The sequence below is a fragment of the Manis pentadactyla genome, chromosome 6, assembly GCF_030020395.1.
Source record: "Manis pentadactyla isolate mManPen7 chromosome 6, mManPen7.hap1, whole genome shotgun sequence".
NCBI lineage: Eukaryota > Metazoa > Chordata > Mammalia > Pholidota > Manidae > Manis > Manis pentadactyla.
Window position 1 is genome coordinate 142,495,079 of NC_080024.1, and position 20,470 is coordinate 142,515,548.

The 20,470-nt window shown below is 39.6% G+C and overlaps 1 protein-coding gene across 1 annotated transcript in view; it reads right to left on the bottom strand.

Annotated features, from left to right (window-relative positions):
- Positions 1-449: 449 nt before the first annotated feature.
- The window catches only part of ATP8B1 (ATPase phospholipid transporting 8B1), a 115,761-nt gene continuing 95,740 nt past the window's right edge, over positions 450-20,470 (bottom strand). The window contains exons 17-28 of the mRNA XM_036876721.2: positions 19,716-19,828; positions 17,930-18,094; positions 17,089-17,200; positions 16,093-16,168; positions 13,040-13,172; positions 12,340-12,628; positions 7,949-8,172; positions 6,634-6,717; positions 5,593-5,838; positions 5,148-5,286; positions 3,298-3,428; positions 450-2,174 (exon numbers count right to left, since the gene is read on the bottom strand). Coding sequence (XP_036732616.1) covers positions 1,950-2,174; positions 3,298-3,428; positions 5,148-5,286; positions 5,593-5,838; positions 6,634-6,717; positions 7,949-8,172; positions 12,340-12,628; positions 13,040-13,172; positions 16,093-16,168; positions 17,089-17,200; positions 17,930-18,094; positions 19,716-19,828 — 1,937 coding nt within the window. The 3' untranslated portion in view covers positions 450-1,949. The remainder of the gene's footprint in view (positions 2,175-3,297; positions 3,429-5,147; positions 5,287-5,592; positions 5,839-6,633; positions 6,718-7,948; positions 8,173-12,339; positions 12,629-13,039; positions 13,173-16,092; positions 16,169-17,088; positions 17,201-17,929; positions 18,095-19,715; positions 19,829-20,470) is intronic.

Here is a 20,470-nt window from a genome sequence, read left to right on the forward strand (position 1 = left end):
TCTAGCACCTAATTCCCTTGTTCATGTGCTCATTTTCCACTTTCCAGCCCTTACTTTTGGTCAAAGGTTACCTTTGCTATTATTCTTTTTCCGAAGAGCTGAGGTCATTTGGAAAAATTGTCCCTCATCTAAGTATCCTAGATGCATCCTCCCTGGACACACAGATCTTACCAAATGTAAGACTTACCAACTATAAATTCATACCCTCTGTCTCTGAAGCCTGATCACCTTTTCTCAGTCACTTCTCCCCTAACATAGTACCTTGCCCTTAATTTTATTTCTCCCCACCAAAGGACCCCTATGCTCCTTCAGAAACCATGGAGGCCTAGATTCTTCTGTCATATACCCTACTCTAAATAAATAACCAACTAGGTGCTTTAAAAGATTATGCTTCTTGAAGATTTTACTAAAGCATTTATTTTTTAAACAAAAATATACATTAAATCTCAGATTTACAGAATATAGAAATAATTTATTCATAGCAATTTGCATTTTAAAATTGTTAATATTGCACCCAGCAGTGTAAGTCTTTGACACATTCGCATTGTCGACCTTTCCCACAATTCACAAATCGGGAGAGAAATCTGCAACTGACAATTACACAAGCGAACTTTTCTTTACCAAAACAAAAACAAAAAACACAATTATTTTTATTTACAAGATAAAGAAAAGTTGTAAACTTCCAGAGATTTTCTTCCATGGAATAAAGAGCTAAACATTCTTTTATCATACCTGGAAAATGAACTATATACAAACTGTGGTTTCCTCATAGGAATTCAAAGGGACATGTACTGTGAACATTCATAGCCTATTGGTAAAAAACAGAATTATTGAAAATACTTCCGTATCTTCACTACAATATGGGAACTAGTGTTTAAAAATCACAGGATGAGAAAAGCTTTTGGAAAAATAACTTTTATCTCTTTGAGGATGGTTTCTATAAATGCCTAAAGTTATCTTCAATTTTAAGAAGGTACACTATTACTTTTAGAAATATGATTACTGTTAAGAGGGTACACCATTACTTTTAGAAATGTAATTACCAAGAGCCTTTTCTTCCAAGACATAAGACAAGTGAAAAAGAGTGAGGTCTCTGTTCAAATCCCTTGTAAAATACTTTATACATAGGCAGGCACAAAGTTTGCTTTTCAAAAGAAAGCTTTGCAAAATTCTGCAATTTATCACTGATGTCCTCAGTTTTAAAAAACTATTTTTAAAAAATCCCATAAATATTTAAATGCATTTTTTTAAAAAAGAAAGTAGGGAATCAACTCGGTAGTACAGGTGGCGGATAAAATAATATGCAATAGTAAGAGTAAACGTAAGCAATGTGCTTTTAACCTGGCAGTAAACTGAAACAGACTGAAACAGTATGCTAGTGAAATGTCAAATAATTTTCCTTGGTTGAACTGAATTATTACACCAATATGATGGGAACATGAAAATCGCGTAGCCCACTATCAACTCCGAAAAAGTTATTGGACCACTTAGCTTCCTGGTGATGAACATTCATGAATCTTTTGTCATTACCATTATAAATAAAAGATCTTTGTTAACAAGGTAGCCTAACAGGGGGAAAAAAAAAAAAGGATCTTCTGGGAAATTTGTGTTGAAGATCCCAGACAGGAAAATAGAATTGTAATTTTAAATGCAATACCATTTGAATTGAAATACAAGACGTTTTCTAATTCTGTTGTCCTAGATTGAGACTGGGTTCAAAGGTTCTCTTTGAATCATAGTGAACACAGCAGGTGAATAAGAGGACTTGGAAAAAAGGTTTTCTTGGCTTTGCTATGGCAATAGTCCAGCCCAAGTATCGTTACAAAGATTATCGTCTTTAACATCCTATGACGTTAAATTCAGTTTTTAAAAAAGGGTCCTGAGAGGCTTTTGTAAAAAGACCGGCCTTCCCGTGCGGGGCTGCCCGGCCGAGGCCCTGCGGGCGGCCGTCAGCTCTCGGCGGTGCGCCGATACTCCGCCGAGCCGTCCGCCACGATTGTGTCCAGCGGCGCGCGCTTCTTGCGGATGCTGCGCCCGGAGGAGATGAGGTCGGCATAGCCGCGCTGGTGCGAGAAGGCGTAGGCCGAGCGCCGGGACGACGCGCCCCGGCGGAACACGTTCTGCCGCCGCTGCCACTGCTCCTCCGCCTTCAGCCGCTTGCGGTGCTTCTGAATCTGCGCGGAAGCGGGAGACACGGATTGCGGCTGAGAAGCGGCTGACTCTGAAGGTGCGGGTCTGCGATGGCGGGGACGGGCCACCGACGGGACGCTTCCCACACCTGCCCCGTTAGAGGCGGGCTCCACCGTCCTCCCCAGAGATGAGGAAATGCACAGAGTTATATGTAAGGCTTCCAGGGTCTGGAGCTGGAAAATGGGGAGCCGGGACTGCTGCTCACAGAAGCTAGTGCTCTTACCCAGTCATAAAGCCCCTTAGGGCCTTTTCCCTGTTGCTCTTGCTGCTCTGTCCATGCAGAAAGATCTAGGGGACACCTGAGATTGCCTACTAGCACCTTCTCTCTCCTTTCCGACACAACCTGAGTTTATCGAGGTACCGTCCTCCTCCACACGCCACTTTCCTCCTGGGATGTGGACGCCACTCATCATGAGATGTTGGGGCAGTTTGATTTCCCTTGCTAGGTACTCATCCAGGAATGGGCATGCGACCTAATTCTGGTTAATGAGGCCTGAGGGCAGTGTGCTGGCCCCATCAATGACTTGTGCGGAGGCGCCTAAGGGAAAGCTACAGCAAAATCAGCCTCTTAAAGATGAAGAGGCTTCCTTCAGATATTGACAGCTCAGACAAGATGCTGGGAACTGCAGCAGCCGTCTTAAAGATGAAGCCAATAATGAAGATAGCAGAGGGGAGAGACGGAAAGGATCCTAGTCGTTTTTGACACACATCACGTTGCTCAGCTGAACCTGAAGCCTGCTAATTATTTGAGTTGAGGTGACACATTATTCATGAACCATTAGCTCAAAGGATCCAGCTACAATAGGTGACATTTTTCTTTAAATGAGGTGAAAAGGAAAAAAAAAACCCGACCTATTTGTATGGCAAAATATTAATAATGTAATTGTTAAATCGGGATAGACATATGGGGTTCATTATACCATTCTCCCTTTTTATTTGATAATCACAGTCTGAAGGGCTTATATGTAAGATAGAGTTAAAGAGTAGTAGTACTAAAAAAACATTCACACCAAGCTTCCCATGAGTTTGGAAATCTGCTTTGGGGAAATGGTTTAATTTCTGTGAAAGACATTCAGAGTTCGGAGACAACTGTATTTTTTTCTGTACCTTATCACTTTCTGACGGCCAAATGGTCATTGACAAGAAACGTACAGCCACGACGGGAAGTAAGCACACGGCGACAGTCAAAATGATGGTCAACCAAATGTATGGCTGTCTCAGAGCATTTGAAGCTGTGCCTATAAAAAACATGGAGAACGGGCATCCTAAAGACATAGTTAATAGTCCATAATCCCTCATGGATTATCTATGGTAAAGTTTTACAACCAGATGGGGCCTCCCCAAAACATCCCATCACTGCTCAAGGAATGAACAATTTAAATAAGACTAAGCAAAGCACAATCAGGAAGGTAACTTCCTTGGAAGACAGCAAATGTACATAAGCAAACAAATAAATAAGGAAAGCAAAGTGTGTTGACATTGCATTGATTAAAAGTGCAAAAAGATTGCTATACTTCTGAATTTTTCCAGGAATTTTAAAAAGTACTTTCCAATTTATAGTTTTAGTTTGAACTGCAAATATTAATAATAACTAGTGCTGCATTTGTGACAGGCCTTGTCTTAGGTGTTTGTACAGACCATGTCATTTAATCATTTCTGAGAGATGAATATTGTCCTCTTTGTCAAATAAGAAAATTGAGTTGTAAAGAAGAAATCTGCCCAAGGTAATAGAACTAGCTATGGCAGCTCCTCAATTAAAACCCACATCTGTTTGACTAGAGCCATGCTTTTTCCAGTGTAATTCAGCTTCTGGATTTTTATGTCAAAAGAAGTAACAGTTCAGTTCTGTTTTACAATCAGGCAATCATATCTACTACCCAATTTTAAAACTATAACAGCTTCTAGAGCCAAATCTATCACAATGTCTTCTGTACTTACACTAAGTTTATAAAAATAATGGCCTTTACTTTTTAAATGTGTTTTTTATACTTCTAAACATGGCTGGGTTTAAAAAATACTCCCTTTCGGAATATTCTAAGTAACTGGGCCCTAAATTTTTAAAAAAACAGAATCAGTAAAGACAAACTCAGTCATAAAAAAAAATTAGCTCAGTCCCAAGAAGGGAAAGGTTACCATAGCAACTGTCTTTTCATAATCCAACAACTGGTCATAAAAATACCCAGTCTTTTACAGAGAAGCTAACTTATGGGGATTTTTTGTTATTGTGAATCCAAGATATTCAAATAAGTCTAAGTAGTTAATAAATTCAAGTTCATGATACTTCTTTTTTAATTTATAATATTTATGATATTTATATCAATTCAAATTCATTCTAGCATTTGTCAATTTATCATATATTTTATACAGTCATAAGCTATCATATATTTTATACAGGTTTACTTACTGCTCTGCATACATTTTTCCAATGATGTAGTCTACTTTTTGATTCTAGATTTCCATCATGTATGATTCACAGTTTGATTAACACATTTAATATTGTTAGGTCTTCAGGTTATTTCCATTTTGAAAAAACAGTTAGGAATGTTGTGGTGGTATAATCTTTGTACAAATTATCTTTACAAAATTTGGTGTTTTATTTTACCCCCCAAGCAGAAATAGTGAGAAGTTTTAGAGTTCATTTTGCATTTCCAGATAGTGTTTGGGAAAAATTGGGTGTATACAATGCATGTATACACCATTTCCCAAAAACCTACCAACAGTGTGTTTTATGGGAGAGAGAAAAAGCTGTATCTTACTTAACAGATGCACAATTATATCTTTAGGTTATTTTAATTTGCTTTTCCAAACCACCACTCCCATTCGATTTCCAAACAGGATATTAATTTTCACTAGCAGTAATTTACACTTTGTGTTGTTACTTACCCAAAAGTTTATCAGAATCTAAACTAATGACATTTTTCTATACATTTTTTTTTTGGAATTAAGAAAATACCAACCTGTAAACTGGAATGCAGATGGAAAGAGAACATGTATTCCAGCACTATGAAAGTCAAACATGATGCCAAAATAAAGGGCAATGCTTCCAAAAATTGAAAAAGCATTCACAAAAGTCCAATAAGAAGTATCTAAGCCAATCTGTTGGGAAACCAGAGAAAAACAGAGCACTCATTTTGGGGAGTTAGCAAGAAATAAAAGATCTAAGGATTCTGAAAGTCGAGTTCAATTAAGGTGTGATTTGGCTTGAATACTGAACAAACTATCCCTGGCTCAGGCAAGGAGGAAATGCGCTTGGTACGAGGAGTGAAGGGAGTGTTCACATTTTGTAAAGCGGCAGAGCCTCGGTTGGAGGGAGAGTGGGAGCCAGGTGGATGTGCACACTGTTCTGTGTACAGAAATGCAGGTACCAAGAGATGCTGGGAACAGTCGATTAAAGCCACGTACCTGGAAATTGACTGTTATTATAAGAGCAGAGGCGATTGTGACAGCAAAAGACTGGTAGTCTGAAGGTGCCTCTCCATCCTGTCCCACGGTTTGCAGATAAGCCCCAAGAGGTATGAAGAAGAGGATCATCGATGTTAAAATCCCGTGCAACAAGCTTACGAAGAATCTCCTATAGTTGAACAGTGAGTCTCTTTGTCCCACTACATATAACCCAGGGAAGCGGAGGCTCAGTTTGTCACTGACATCCTTAAGGGAAAAACACAATTAGAGTTGTGTACATCCAGAGTGTGGAACTCAGAGATACCTTACAATTTATATTGTACAAAGAGTTTCAACTTACTAAGTTTTAGGAAGGCAAAAACACTAAACAAGGTAGGTCCTGAATAGCTTCTGGGTGCAGAGATCAACCTCATGACTTTAGTCCACTGTTACTTGATATTTAATTCGGAGAGGGAAGTAGGTAGAAATAAATTATTTTGCTACTTTTAGAAAGAAAGGAAATTTGTAATGTCACAAAAATGTAGGGAGCCTATTTTTACCTCCTGAGAGAATATATTGTTTCTAGTTCTTTTGGAACTAGAATTTTCACATAGAAGTTGATGAGTTAATTCCAACTTATTCTTTTTACTCATTAAAGTGCTTTCTTTAGAATTGCTACTAGAATGTGGACTAACTTGGGAATTAAACACATAAGTTTTGGCAAGTCTTACAATAATTTACTCTTAAAAGAGTTACTTTTAGAATAAGTTACAGTTACTATAGAGACATACTATACTGTCAAGTGTCTTAACAAGAAAGTCATAATGTCCAAAAGGAAGATAAACTCTTCTGTCAGTGAATTCAAGGCAGGTACAGAAATCCTCTTTTTTTTTTTTTTACTATAAAACAGGAAGCACAGCAGTTACTCTTGTTGGCTGACAACAGAATAATAATAGCATTTTCTCAAATTGAAAGCCAAAAGAATGCACGGAAATCTCCGCTTTTCATTCTAGAACAGGCACAGTCTGCCCAGCAGTGCCCCTGTCAGTAGGAGGCTCCTACCTGGTCGAGCAGCCCCATGAGCAGCACGGGCAGGCTGGAGTACAGCACATTGTACAGGGTGATGAACCAGTCTTCGTACGCCGTCTGTGAGGAGATCACAGAGTCTCTGTGTCACAAACCAGAAGCCTTTGCCAGCCTCACCGACGTGCATTCATCTGCTCTCTTAAAGCAGGGACGTCCCCATCAGACTGGGGACTTCTCCTGCCACAGTAAACAACCCTCATCTACACCTGCAAAAGGTATGAACTTGATTCTATGGAACGGGCAGAATCAAAGACTGTTCCAAGAAACAAGTTTTCCCCCTAAAAGAAGTGGGGGAGTATATGGCAATAAGCCTTTGGAAAAGGGAAAGATACTGTTTATTCTGTGTGAATAACGCTGGAAAACAAGTCAGTACTCATCCTTATGCCCCTTTGGTAATGAATTAGAAAACATAAACCAATAAAACTGATATAAAATCATGTAAAGTAGCATTCAGATTTTCTTCACTTTTGTTTTGCAAGCCCAGCATTTCCATTTAAACATTTTGTAAAACAGAATTTGAATATTAAAAATACACCTCTGGAAAGGAGAAGCAAGGTTGCACACATCAGTCCTCAGGGTGGGATAGAGGACACAGGCTTATTCATCACCAACTTCTCATACACTGTCCTACACAGAAACCGTAAGAAGGCTCTGATGGCTCAAAGTTGTTCTGAGGGGTTTCTGAGGCGCTTGCAATACCATTTCTCTGTGGTAGAGTGCCAGAGTGGTTTGGACAGCCCTAGGCATTGACTTAGGTTCATTTTTTAACTAATGATATTTTTTTGCTGCATCACCACTTTAGCAGATATATCTCTCACTCCCACTCCCATTTTAGCAAAAAATAAAAGATAAAGCCCAACAACAGAGGCATCATAATAGATTATAATCATCCAAAATGTATATAATCCCTTTAGCCTTGGTGACAATAACATTTTGTATTTTCAAAGTTGAACAATTTGTTATCACTATTCTTAATACAAGATAACTTAGGGGAAAAAAAAATCTAAGGTAAAGGCAAAGACACAGACACAAGAGCCAGCAGACCAGGAATCAATCCCACCTACTTAAAGGCAAAACAAAATATTTTTAAAGCCCCAGAGACATTTTAGAAAAGTAATCCATAATCTTAATCTATGCCTCAACTATTAAGGAGAAAGCACCAAAACTACAAATATGAAGGGGAAGAAATAAATGTTTTTTCAGAGGCAGAGTTTTATTCATGTAAAAGAAGAGCTCTACTCATCAAAGAATAATAGTACTAATAACAGTTATAATGATGATGTTACATTACCTGTGCAGAGTACCCATTGAAGAAGGAGTACCAAAAATGAACCAAAGTAAATGCAAAGTTTTTATAAAAGAAGTATCGTAGGAACTTGCACATCCTTATATAAGACCACCGACCGTGCACCAACAGCAGTCTCTGCAAGTATCTGAACTGAGCGAAGGAATAGTCACTTGACATGACAGCTTGCATGCCTTCTTGTCCACTTATTCCAACACCAATGTGGGCAGCTAGGGGCAGAGGGAGAAGATACTGTCAATGAGAAGCTTATTTTAAGGCAAAACAGTGAGATGATAAAAATGTTTCCATAGCAAAACAAAACAAAACAAGACAAAACAAAAAAACAGAAATGCACTGAATAAATATGACAACTTGCTCATTATACCCCACCTCTGGCTTCTGAACTCAACTCAAAGTCAGAGGTACACTTTTCTAAACACAGAGCACATGGTTGGGCCTCTCTAGATATTTGTGAAAGGATCTCAGGTGGGTGGTGAATTTCCTTTGGATTATCTGTCCAGCTCATAAGCTATTCTTCCCTCACCCCAGGGTGAGTTCTAGGTGCTCATGTGTACTGTGCATCCCTGCCTCCTCAGCCTCAGCTGTCAACTGTGAAAGGCCTTGTCCTAGGTATTTGTGTGAAGCTGTGCCTGTAAAAGACATGGAGAATAGGCATCTTAAAGGCATAGTTAATATTCTATAATCTCTAATGGATTATCTATGGTAAAGTTTTACAACCAGATTGGCCTCCCCAGAACATCTCATCACTGCTCAAGGAATGAACAATTTATCCACCACCTAACCTGTGATGGGTACTACAGGCTGGTTCTTGCAACTTTCATTCTACCCTTGTTCTCACTGGAGAGGTGGGGAAGCAGATGACCTTACATTGCCCAGACTCCCTTGCAGCTAGGTTCTCTTAGAGAACTAGGTTCCACTGTTTTGACCCACTTGTGACTTGGAAGCAGAAGCAAATCAGAGCCCAGCATCCCTCCCCTCTTTGGCATTTCTACATCAGAGTTCATATCCAGCTGCCTGGAGTTGACAGACAAGTGCAAAGACTTCTCAATTGAAAAGTTCTTCAGAGAACTCAAAGCTAGAAGCTCCTCTGGTTAGTGACCCAGATGTTAAGAGACTCCACCTGGAACCTGTTTCTTCAATCCATCTAAACCTTTTATGAGCACCTGGTCCCCTGTATTAGTCACTTCCTGCTTATGCTTAAAGGGGTATGTTTCTTGTACCTATGCCCTGATAGAAAACCCAAGCTGGGCAAGTCTCTCTCTTGGCATTTTGGAATTAGGATTTGGGTATGTTTATGTTTTGAATTTTAACATGTAAATTCTTGAGTTATGGAACAGATATATTTCTTTCTGTGGGTTCTGAAGAGCAGAGGAATAAAGTAGTCCAAAGAGGGGCAGGGAGAGACAGATGCTGGGTTCCTCGTGTAGCTCCAGGCCCTGGGTCCAGCATCTTCCAGAGGCCTAAGCCAGGCCTAAGCACAAGACATCTTTGTATCTTTTAAAATATATGTCTATTTGTTTAAGCTAGGTTTAGTTGTTCTCCAATAGTTGCAACCAAAAGCATTTTTAACTAAGTTACTGTTAAACTTCCAAAGGCTTATTCATGGCCCACCATGAATTTAAGACACAAAATATGTTTGGTGGGGAGAAGGTTTTCAGAAAGGATTAAAAATGAAAGTCACAGTTTAATCCCTCCTCCCAATAGTCATTAAATATAATTACAACTTCGAGAATTACAAATTTTACCTAGGTCTTAAAAGTTATGGGAGTGAAGACAGATCAGTTGGAGAACACGTATTGGAAAACAACCTATTATTCTTCAGACCCTGAGAAGTGACTGCCAACTCAAGCAGAGTTCCCAATGAAAAGGAGCTCCAAAAATCCCGCCCCAGTTGCAGGACCCAAGTTCTGGGGTATTCAAAACAACAGTGATGTGTCCAAATCTAAATTTTCAATAACACTTTGCAATTCTAAAAAATAGAATAAATTGCATCTCATTCAATATTTATGACTGCTTTCAAATAGTTCTTATGAACAGTTGTAGTTGCTAAACTGCTCTTTCCTACCAAACCATGGACTTCTTTCCTAACAAGCAGCAGAGGGAAACACTGAGATTCTTTTGGAGCCAAGGAAGAGGAACCCCTGCCATAGGCCCTGACATCCTGTCCAGCAATTCTGTTGGGGAGCCCAGGGCTGGGGTTTCAAATGAGCACTGCCAGTCACAGAGTGATTCAAGGCAACTGAACAGATGTACTTTATAAGGCCACATTGTTTGTTTTCTTTTTCCCTAAAATCTAAATATAGGCACCTAGATTTTCCTGAAGTTTCAAATGTGGTTTCAAATGCCTCCCCAGTAGGCTCCTTCATAATTCCTTAACAAACTGATCATTTCAGCAGGCCTTTCTGCCTGTGTCTCACCTTTCTCATGCTGCTTGCTCATTCTCAGGGTCTTAGACCAAGAAAAAGCACCCACTGCCAGTAGACATTTTCAAGGCCTAAGAAAGGGAGAGGGCAGCCTATGAGAGTCCTTGGATCTTTACTAGGGACAAAACCAATTGCGGTTGCCTCCACTTCTGCTGGCCTACACTGCTACATGTGAAGCGTGTTAACAAATGGTCAGTGTTTTGGGGTTTTTTTTGACACTTAAATTTCCCTGTATTTCTTTATAATTTCTTTCTGTATATTGTTTTTTGATTCAGGTGGAAGAGATGAGTTTTCCAAAGTACAAAAAGGCACTATCAGTACTTGGATAAGGTACTGACTTCCAAGGAGACATGTGTTTCTTTGATTTTCCTCCTCAATGGATTCTCCCTAGGTCATATACAAAAGCACCTGTCATATAACAGACAATAATAAAATTCTTAAAACTAAAGAAAAACAAGTCTCTATAAGACTTTATGTGCCTTTTTGTGATCCCTTTTGCTATTAATTGGTGAACTCAGAGAAATAAAAACATTTTCAAGTCTAAGTCACATAATCAGATAGTAAACCTACAAGGTGACCACCTCTTTCCAACTTCTGGAAGTGAACATTATAACTGAATGAAAATGGTGTTTCAGTTAGTTGCCCTTTTGGTACAGCAATTTATCTTTAGGGTACACCATGGATAATTAGCGAGAGCTGGCTAAGGGGAAAGAAATTGATGTAATTCAGAGCAGGAAATGTCACTCCAATGGTAAGACGAGTGTGTGCAAAACACAGAGGTGAGGGATTCAACAGGCAGTAGCCCCAGGCGTACATGATAAAGAAGACATACATCATATAGCTGACTCCTGGTGAGGAAGATAAAGTTGGAATATTCCTAGTATAGATCAAGGAGGAGGAGGAAGGCACTCTAAGAAAAGAAAGAGACAAATCAATGAGTTACAAAATAGGCTGAATTAAGTCTAGTTGCACACAATGCATTCAAACTACTTAGCATGACAGTACAGGTGCTGTCATGTAATAATAGTTCATCTTAACGAAGATACTATCACAAAGCTGGAGGGTCAGATCAGAGATATTCTTGCTTTCAGATTAGGAAACTGAGGCCTGCACATAAGCCCAAGGTGATGCAGCCTGCTGGCAGCAGGAAGAAGACAAGTATTCAGGTCTCAGGAGTTTTGGGTGTTTCCATTACAAGTGGAATACTCCCTTACAATATACCACAGGGAGGAAAAAGGACCAGGATGCAGACATGTTGAAGGTTTGGTTCCATATGCTTTAATGCCAGCACAACTATTTCTTCATGATGGGGCCTGATCCTTCAATTTTTTGGGTACCTAGGGTCATCCAAACAGCAAAATACCCTTGGTGATCTTCTAGGGAGGTTGGGATGGTGGGACCGTGCCGGAGCTTTGTCTGCATGCCAAGGTGTTACTCTGAACTCACACTGGGTCACCCAAAGGGGGAGTTCCAACAGATTAACCAAAGGCACGAAGGAAGCCCCAGAAAAAGATGCTTAGGGGAGGGAGAAAAATTTTCTCAAAATAAATACCAAAGAGAGTTCAATAATGTATGCTGAGCTCAGCAGACATTTTTGAAAGACTTATTAAGTGGAATGTTAAAGTCTTAAAGGAATATAGGAGAGGCAGCAAGAGAAGAAAAAAAAATCCAAACTATAGAAAAGATGGGAACAAACCAGGATAAGTTCACCCGTGCAGAGCTCTCTCTGTCTGGCATCTACGTGCAGCACTGTCCCTCCTGCTGTGTCTGGCTGGGTGGGCGGGAAGCTTCCTGAGCACAGGTGTGGCCACCACGGTCAGGTGCCATTACTAAAGCCTGCTTTATGAGAGCCTAAGCAATAACACCTGAAAAACCTCTCCCCCACCCACCCCGTTCTCACTCTTTCTTCTCTCTAGCAATTCAGGAGGCACCGGCTGTGGGCGCGAAACTCACTTTTGATCATATTCACGTCATTGGCCCCGTCTCCGATGGCCAGCGTGATGGCTTTCTTGTACCTCTTCACCAGGTCCACCACCATGGCCTTCTGCTTGGGGGTGACCCGGCAGCAGATGACCGCACTGCACTCGCAGGCCAGGTCGACGAAGTTCTTCTGCCGTTGCTCTTTTTTAGCTTCCAGCTGCCTTTTACTTTGCGTCCTTATTCGCCTTTCTTCCTCTGTCCTCGGAAACTTCAGCTTCAGGATCTTGCTTCTCTTGGTCTTTTTCTCCAAAAGAATTTCATTCTGTGAAATCAGAGAGGGAAAGCATTACACCCATATTAGTTTTTATACCAAGAGGGCCATTTCCAAGACTTTAATCGCCGGGGGAGGGGGGGCAGTAATTCTTGCGTTATCGTTGATGATGTTCTGATTATAAAATATATGGACTATCAAAATTTAGAAAACGCAAAAATGGACAAAGACAAAAATTAAAACCATGAATTGAAAAGCCAGGGATAACCACTGTTACCAGTTTGGTGTAATTTCTTTCATATTGGTCATATACTACTAAGTTTCCAACTTGGGAAACTGCCCTTTCATTTATAGGCTAAGAGAGTTTTAGGTTGGCAGTTGACATGGGAAAGCATCTGGAATTGGCCCATAATGAACTGCTTTAGTTTGAGCCAAAGGCACGGATACACTACTGATACCTACCAGCCAAGAGCCAGTGATGATTAGGGCACGGTTTCCTCCAGATGGAAAAAAAGGTTCGTGCACTGGGGGTATAAATTTTGCGTAGACTCCACCTCTGTTCCTCTGGTTTTCCATCCTTGCGTGAAGAAGAGCACTGGGCGGGGGCGGGTGGGGAGGGAGGGAGAAATTTAAATGTTTAAAGGACAAGATACCAAACAGGCCCTAGAGAGTGAAATAATTTTGACATATTATCTCTTTATGAAATTGTGGTAAAAAACACATTAAATTTCTCATCCTATTTCTAAGTGCACAGTTCAGTATTAAGTGTATTCATATTGCTTCATAACCAATCTCCAGAACATTTTCATCTTTCAAAACTGAAATCCTATACCAATTAAGTAACTCCCCATTTCTCCCCCAACTCCCACTCTACTTTCTGCCTTTATGACTTTGACCGCTCTAGGTAACTCACTGTCTAAGTGGAATCAGACAGTATTTGTCTTTTTGATGGCTTATCTCAGTTAATAACATCCTCTAGGCTCATCCATATTGTAGTAAATGTCAGAAATTCCCTCCGTTTAAAAGATGAATAATAGTCTATTGTATGGACCGACCACATTTTGTTTATCCATTTATCCACCAATGGACATTTGAGTTGCTTCCTCTTTTTGGTTATTGTGAATAATGCTGCTATGGACATGGGAGTACAAATATCACTTGAGAACCTGCTTTCATTTCTTTTTGATGTATACCTAAAGTGGAATTGCTGGATCATATGGTAATTTTATTTTTAATTTTTCTGAGGAACCACCATACTGTTTTCCATAGTGGCTGCACCATTTTACCTTCCCACCAACAGCACAGTGTTCCAATTTCTCTACAACCTTGCCCAGACTTGTTATTTTCTGGGTTTTTGTTTTTATTTTTTGATAGTAGCCATCCTAAATGGGTGTGAGGTGGTGATACTATGTTTTTAATTTCCATTTCCCTAATAATTAGTGATGCTGAGCATTTCAAATGCTTGTCTGCCATTTGTATACCTCTTTGAAAAATGTCTATTCAAGCCCTGTGTCCAGTTTTTAATCAGATGGCAGGTAAATTTATCAGTCCTGAATCTTCCACATAGGGGTACTACATTCTTGGTAGGGCTTTATTATTTGCCAAAGACAGCTAAAGGGAGACAGAGTTGACAATGTGTTCACCCAGCAACAGAAGGAGCAATCTTAATCTGGATTATACTACACTGGGGTGAACCCTGTATATTATCAATAGTGGCTACTATTTGGCAGAAAGAAATTTATTTCCACATAGAGTTATACCTGTATTTGATAAATGCTCAGTGTTTTATATCAGCAAATTATTGAGAAGACCACATATAACATAGTCAGTGTTAGAAAACTGAGTCATGGAATTTTGGAGTGGAAGGTAACCTTAAATGGTCATATCCAATCTCTCCACATTACAAACAGGAAATCAAGTCTGAGAGAGATGACGTGCTTTGCCTGTAGCAAACTGACAGGAAAACCGGATGAAGATTCCAGTCTCCTCTCAGCCCAAGGCTTTCCTTACACACGCTCAGAGCCATTGTTCTTCACCCTCACGAGCAGGTTTCTCAGCCGGGGCACTATTGTACGTGGCTGTGCACTGCACTGGGGGCTGTTCAGCAGCGTCGCTGACTTCTCTCCGCTAGAACCATTAGCACCCTTTCTCCCTGACCGTGACCCCACTCATTGTGTCTCCACACACTGTCCCATATTCCTGGAAGAGGCAAAATTGCCCCCGTGAGAACCACTGCGCTAGAGGACTGGTATCTGTTATCCTTTTCCCACATTAATTTAATTCTCATTTTCAAGTTGAAAATGAGGGATGACCAAGACAAATCACTAAAAGCTTGAAAATAAAAAATAGGAAGTTATTCATTCAAACCATTTCACAGGAATCCCCCTTTCAGGATCCAAGATGATACATCTCTCTGTAGTAGTCAACTGCGCTAAGAGTATGACCATAGCATTTACTACTAGCATACATTTTATTTCCTAATTTAGCTCAGGGCCCAATTTTCAACACATTCAAGAGAGACCAGAAATTTATTAAGGCCCTCATCTATAGAAAATAAACAAAACCACATGGTAATTAACCAAATTACCTGAAGCCAATAAACTACTCAAGTACACATGTTAGTAGCTATTTGCCTCTTTGCCTACCGCTATATTTTAAAACCTAAGAGCACAAAGAGGCATGGTTTCTATGCCTCCATTCAAACAGAACTGATCTATTTGGATTATAAGGCTGCTGTTTTGTTTGTCTCATTTAGCAGAATGACTACAGATGCTCCATCATTAGAAGACAAGCAACAACCATCAACTCCCTCATCAACTTAACCAGACTAGGCAAGTGTGTGTGTTAACAGCTTCTGCCACTGATGATCTAAGGAGAAGGCTTGTGGAGTAAGTGGAGCTGTCAAGCAATCCGGGTGACTATGCGGCACATTCCTGGCTGCATAATAAGAGAGAGCTCTCCCAGTACATTTCCAGGTCTGCTGCAACTCTGATTTGGGGCTAGCGTGTCAGCATAAGCTCAGCTTTGAAATATCAGGCCTGCCCCATCTAGACAAGACTTGAGATGTAAACTGCACTCCCCCACCCCCCACACCCCCCAGACATGTCCTTCCAGGCAGGACTATGGGTTTTCTCTTCTATTTTTCTTTTAAAAGGTAAAATACCTAAAAAAGGCATTGCAAGACCATAATTCATATAAACTTATTCGTGATGTCTCAGGCCCGCTTTCCTTTTTCAGCAGGCAAGCAGTGAGGACTTCTAGGGAATGGAGAAGAATGACCCCTGAAAGGGGAAATAAAGGCCCCAAATTTCCCTAATGCAAAAATGTGCGCAAAGTAAGGTCTAAGTATGACAACGTGTACCTGCCTGCATTCTCTCGCTTCTTTTAACACGAGGAACCTGTCCTGAGTGACATTCCACTCCTACTTCTCCTCAACTGCTGTCTCTACTGCATCCAGTCTGGCCTTTACAAAAGTGGGACGTCACATATTCTCACACTGCAGGCCCTGTACTTACTTTATATCTTCCCCATAGCAAATAGTCGTGTCTTCAGTCAAAAGTTCACAAGCAAATCCTATATTTTCAGCAGTTTCTACAGCAGAAAAAAATTAAGTCAAATGTCATTCCTCCTGAAGAATAATTGACTTAATCTATAAATGATGATTTTTTTCAATTAGTGAAAAAGCCAGATTTAGTCAAATATGTTGTCTTTCTATAGCAATACATAGAAGCCACATTAAAAAAAATCCCTTTCTCTATAAGAAAATAAGTGTAATTAAGGTCTAGTTTGAGATGTTTTCAATAATAAAATGTGCTGCATTATCAAATACATAAACTAGTTATTTAATAATCAAATGTTCATTGGAATATTAAACACATTTAGGTCATGTGGTTTAATTATCTGGTTATGGAAAAAAAAATCAACTGTTTCCATAAGCCCTCACCTGGGGCCCCTAGTGGAGATTTTCCCCCTTTTTCCATCACCACCCCCTGTTATTTGTTTAAGGTCAAGACTTCCCTTAGCTTATCAGAGTGTGTAACCCATTATGATGTAAGTGAGGGAAATTATCTGGTTTCCTGTCGAAGGCTTGTAAAGTATCAGTGCCAAACAATTTTTTGTTGAGCTCTGAGTTTAATAATTAAAATCTTCCCTTGGGTATAAAATTTAATACAATTTTCAAGCAATAAATGGCAAGAAAACCAAAGTTGTTCAGCACCTTGTATTATTCTACTTTATGTCCAATGAACGGTAAAGCACTGGGGAGGACAGAGGGACAGAAGGGATGGCCCTCCCAGGATAGCAGCCCATGTCCAGCTGGAGAGAGAGACTAAACCTAATCAGTAAGATTAGACCAGGGCAGGCTGGAATAACAGGCAAGGGATTCTTAAGAAAAGCATCACTGTCCGAAAGGAATGGAGGATGGGAAGTCTGAGAAGGTCAACCTGGGCAAGGGAAACAGGAGCTATGAATATTTGTGCATGAACAGATATGCTTCCCTGTAACTCAGTTACCCTTTTTGTCTCCAGTAAGCACCCAGATCTTAATGTCAGCTTTTGCAAGTTTGGAAATGGTTTCTGGGACTCCATCCTGTAGCTTGTCTTCAATAGCTGTTGCTCCCAATAGCTGGAATGTACATTTTAAAAAAGGAATTAGCAAATAAGCCAAAAAATGTTCTGTAATTGCAGTTTGCTAACCTGTAAAAAAAAGAGCTAATTATACACCTCCGTTGGTGCTCTGCTGGGGCCAACGGCCAGTGTTAACAGGGAAGGCTGCTGTGTTTCACACCAAAAACCAGAACAGTCCCCAAACGTTTTCTTAATTTACCAAGACAAAAGTGAAAGTACAAAATCAAGGATATTAAAAATACACTTTCATTGTGTATATGCTACTTTACATGGATACAAGCCAATTCCTCTTGCTTAAGGTCATTGCTATTTGTTGAATATTTCTCCTTAATGTAAACTCTACAGGAAAGAAATATTAAACTTTGAAAAATGTCATTTACAAACTGTATTTTTCTCATTTCAAGATTTTGCAAAATATAAGTCATTTCAGTAATTCTCACAATGTAGTAAGTAATATGCTGGTTATGTAAAACTCATAATAAATTTTAATAAGTGACATAAAAATAACAGAATCAGATTAGAATCTCATAATGTTTTCTGTCTTTTGGTTTCTCATAGTGGCAATGTTTTACTTGCTGAACTACAGAAATTCAAATGACCTAGTTCCACTGAACCAATTTCAAATGCTGAAGTTAAATTACTGTTCAAGCATGAAATAAAAAATGTAGTAAAACCTACTCAAATTTCCAATTTTCTTTAGAGTATCAAGAAAAACATTAAAACTCACAATTAAATCTTTTTCAATGTCTTCATACACTTTATCCAGAGCTGCATCCCGGTTGATTGAGGCTATACTGGCAGCCATAAACTTTTTATTCCATTCTTCAAATTCCTTTTCTCCAATTTCCTTGTAGCAGAGGCACAGGGTTCTAAGAGTCTCACTTGCAAAGATCTATTTTATTTAAAAGAAAATCCAATTACCCAAAGTACAGTTAATTGTATGTAATTCAAGATGAAGTTTGAAATCTTACTTTGAAGTAACACAGTAAGAAAATTTAAAAAGAAACCATGAAAGATGATGGATTCTGTAGAGGAGATTAAAACAAATATTTTGTTTTTCTAAGTATTCTCAGTATCCTCAGCTGTGTTTGTAGTGCCCAAATTAGTTAAAGGGAAAGTATACCTTTCTTCTAAATCAAGTCACTAAAGTCAAGAAAACCTTTTTCTTAACAATTAAGGAACCAAAAACTAAGAACTACAAAAGGGGACTACCTTGGGGTGTAATGGTGTTATAAACACACACCTGACAACTTTATAATTTGCTCCCACAAAATGTGTTATAAGCCCATCAATTGTGAACTCTTACCCAAGCATTATTTCCTCAAACCAATTCTGAAATACAGGAGTCACTGTTAAAGCTGAGATAAAACGTTTTAATGAAAAAGAGTGTCTGGAAAATTTAATCACTGTGAATAGATTTAAGCCACTTTAAATAGCTTACATATGAATGAGTAGAAATGTTGCATTACTGCAGTCACCTCTTAGCAAGGCAAGATGGTAGAGTGAGTTCACTCAACTGAGTGTTCCCTTTCAAAGATTCTTTGAAAGATTCTGTGTATATTTGATTAAATTGCCATTGTTCAGATCCTCATGGAAAATTATACACTGTAACTGCTTCAACAACATGGTGACCTAAATGAGTAAATGTGTTCATCAGGCTTCTTTCCAAAGGACCTGCACCTGCCCCAGAACTCAGCCGTACCCTTAAAGTAAAGGAGAAACTACCCTTTATTATGCATTTACTAAGGCTGCAAACTGTGCAAGATGCTTTCCTGGCAACCACCCTCCATGGTAGGAATTATCCTCTTCCTCTTTCACATGGGCAATCAGTGATTCATCTGAGACGGTGACCATTTTCCCCAAGGACACAAAACAGGTAAAGAGGCAGAACCGGGTCACCAGGTCTGACGGGTATCCTCCATGCTTCACTGCCACCATTATACAGAACCAGAACAAATATGAGGATGGGTAGGCAATTCCAAAAGAAATTTCCAGAAGCGTTCTGTATAACTGCAATATTATGAACCAAGTACAGAGTTCCCTTCAGATAACAAGTCTGAAGTAATGAAAACCAAACTGATTCACCAACAAAGGTACCAGAACTCAATTATCCAACACATTCTGTGTTCCGCCCCATCATATATGAATGCCTTCTTTCCTTCACTGTACACTAGCAGGTTAGTGGAGTTCTTGGGGGCCACACAGATACCAAGGCTACATCTCAGTATGATTATGTAGCTTGCTGAGTATCACTAGCAGAGAGACCAGTCAGTACGCTGGACCAGTCCTGCAGATCCTGCCGACCTTGGTGCTGAGAAAGGATACCAGGAAGTCAGCAGCGGGGACAGAGCCCAAATCAGCCTGCCATATCCCTATGTGGGTGCTTCCTCCCTCAACCACACCGAGACAAAGGAAGGGGCAACAATTAACAGACAGCTTTTGCTCCAGCTTGGCAGACAGTACCAGAAAGTAAATTGGGAATATGTGGCATAAGGAGTGAAACGGAGACTTACATCCAGGGCATCCTGCGTCTCTTGTTTTGTTGGATTCATTTTATGTAACCGTTCATAAATTACAGTGTCAGCACCTTTACAATAGAGCCTGATACTGCCTTCTGGGGTTCTTACTGGTAGCAAAAGAAGGAAAAAATAATAATAACGTTAGGCTTCATTTCTTAATAGAAAACTCAGTTATAACATTAATTTGAAGTGTTACTATGCTAATAATTTACGACTAGTTTAACATCGTCAATGCACCTAAAAAAACGGCTTGCAACCAAGTTGGTAAGCCGCTATCTATGTACGATGTGACAGTGAAAACATATGAAGATTCCTTCACTCAGCTCAGTCCTGCATATCCTCACTTATTCTCTCTGCAAATATTTACAGACCCTGCTTGGTGCCAGGCCTGTGCCAGTTAATCTGCCACAGAGCCTTTGTCGTCTGTGCTACAGGAATCTTTCTTACCTATAAACTAACACTTAGTGCCTCTAACACAACTCCTTGGGACCATTTTCTTGGATTTTTCTGATCTGTGCAGAAATTTAGTTACAGTGTGTGCCTCATAATTAACTAGAGTTTTAGTTCTACAAGAAAAATGCCACACATGATGATCAGCCTAGATCAGTGCTAGGCATAGGGCAAGCATTCAGTAAAATGTGCCTAATCCAAGTTCAGTGGATAGTTAAACCTATATATTAATATTGGTTAAAAATTCAATCTCATTGTGAAGAAATCTTGTGGACACCTAACTGAATGATCAGAGACAA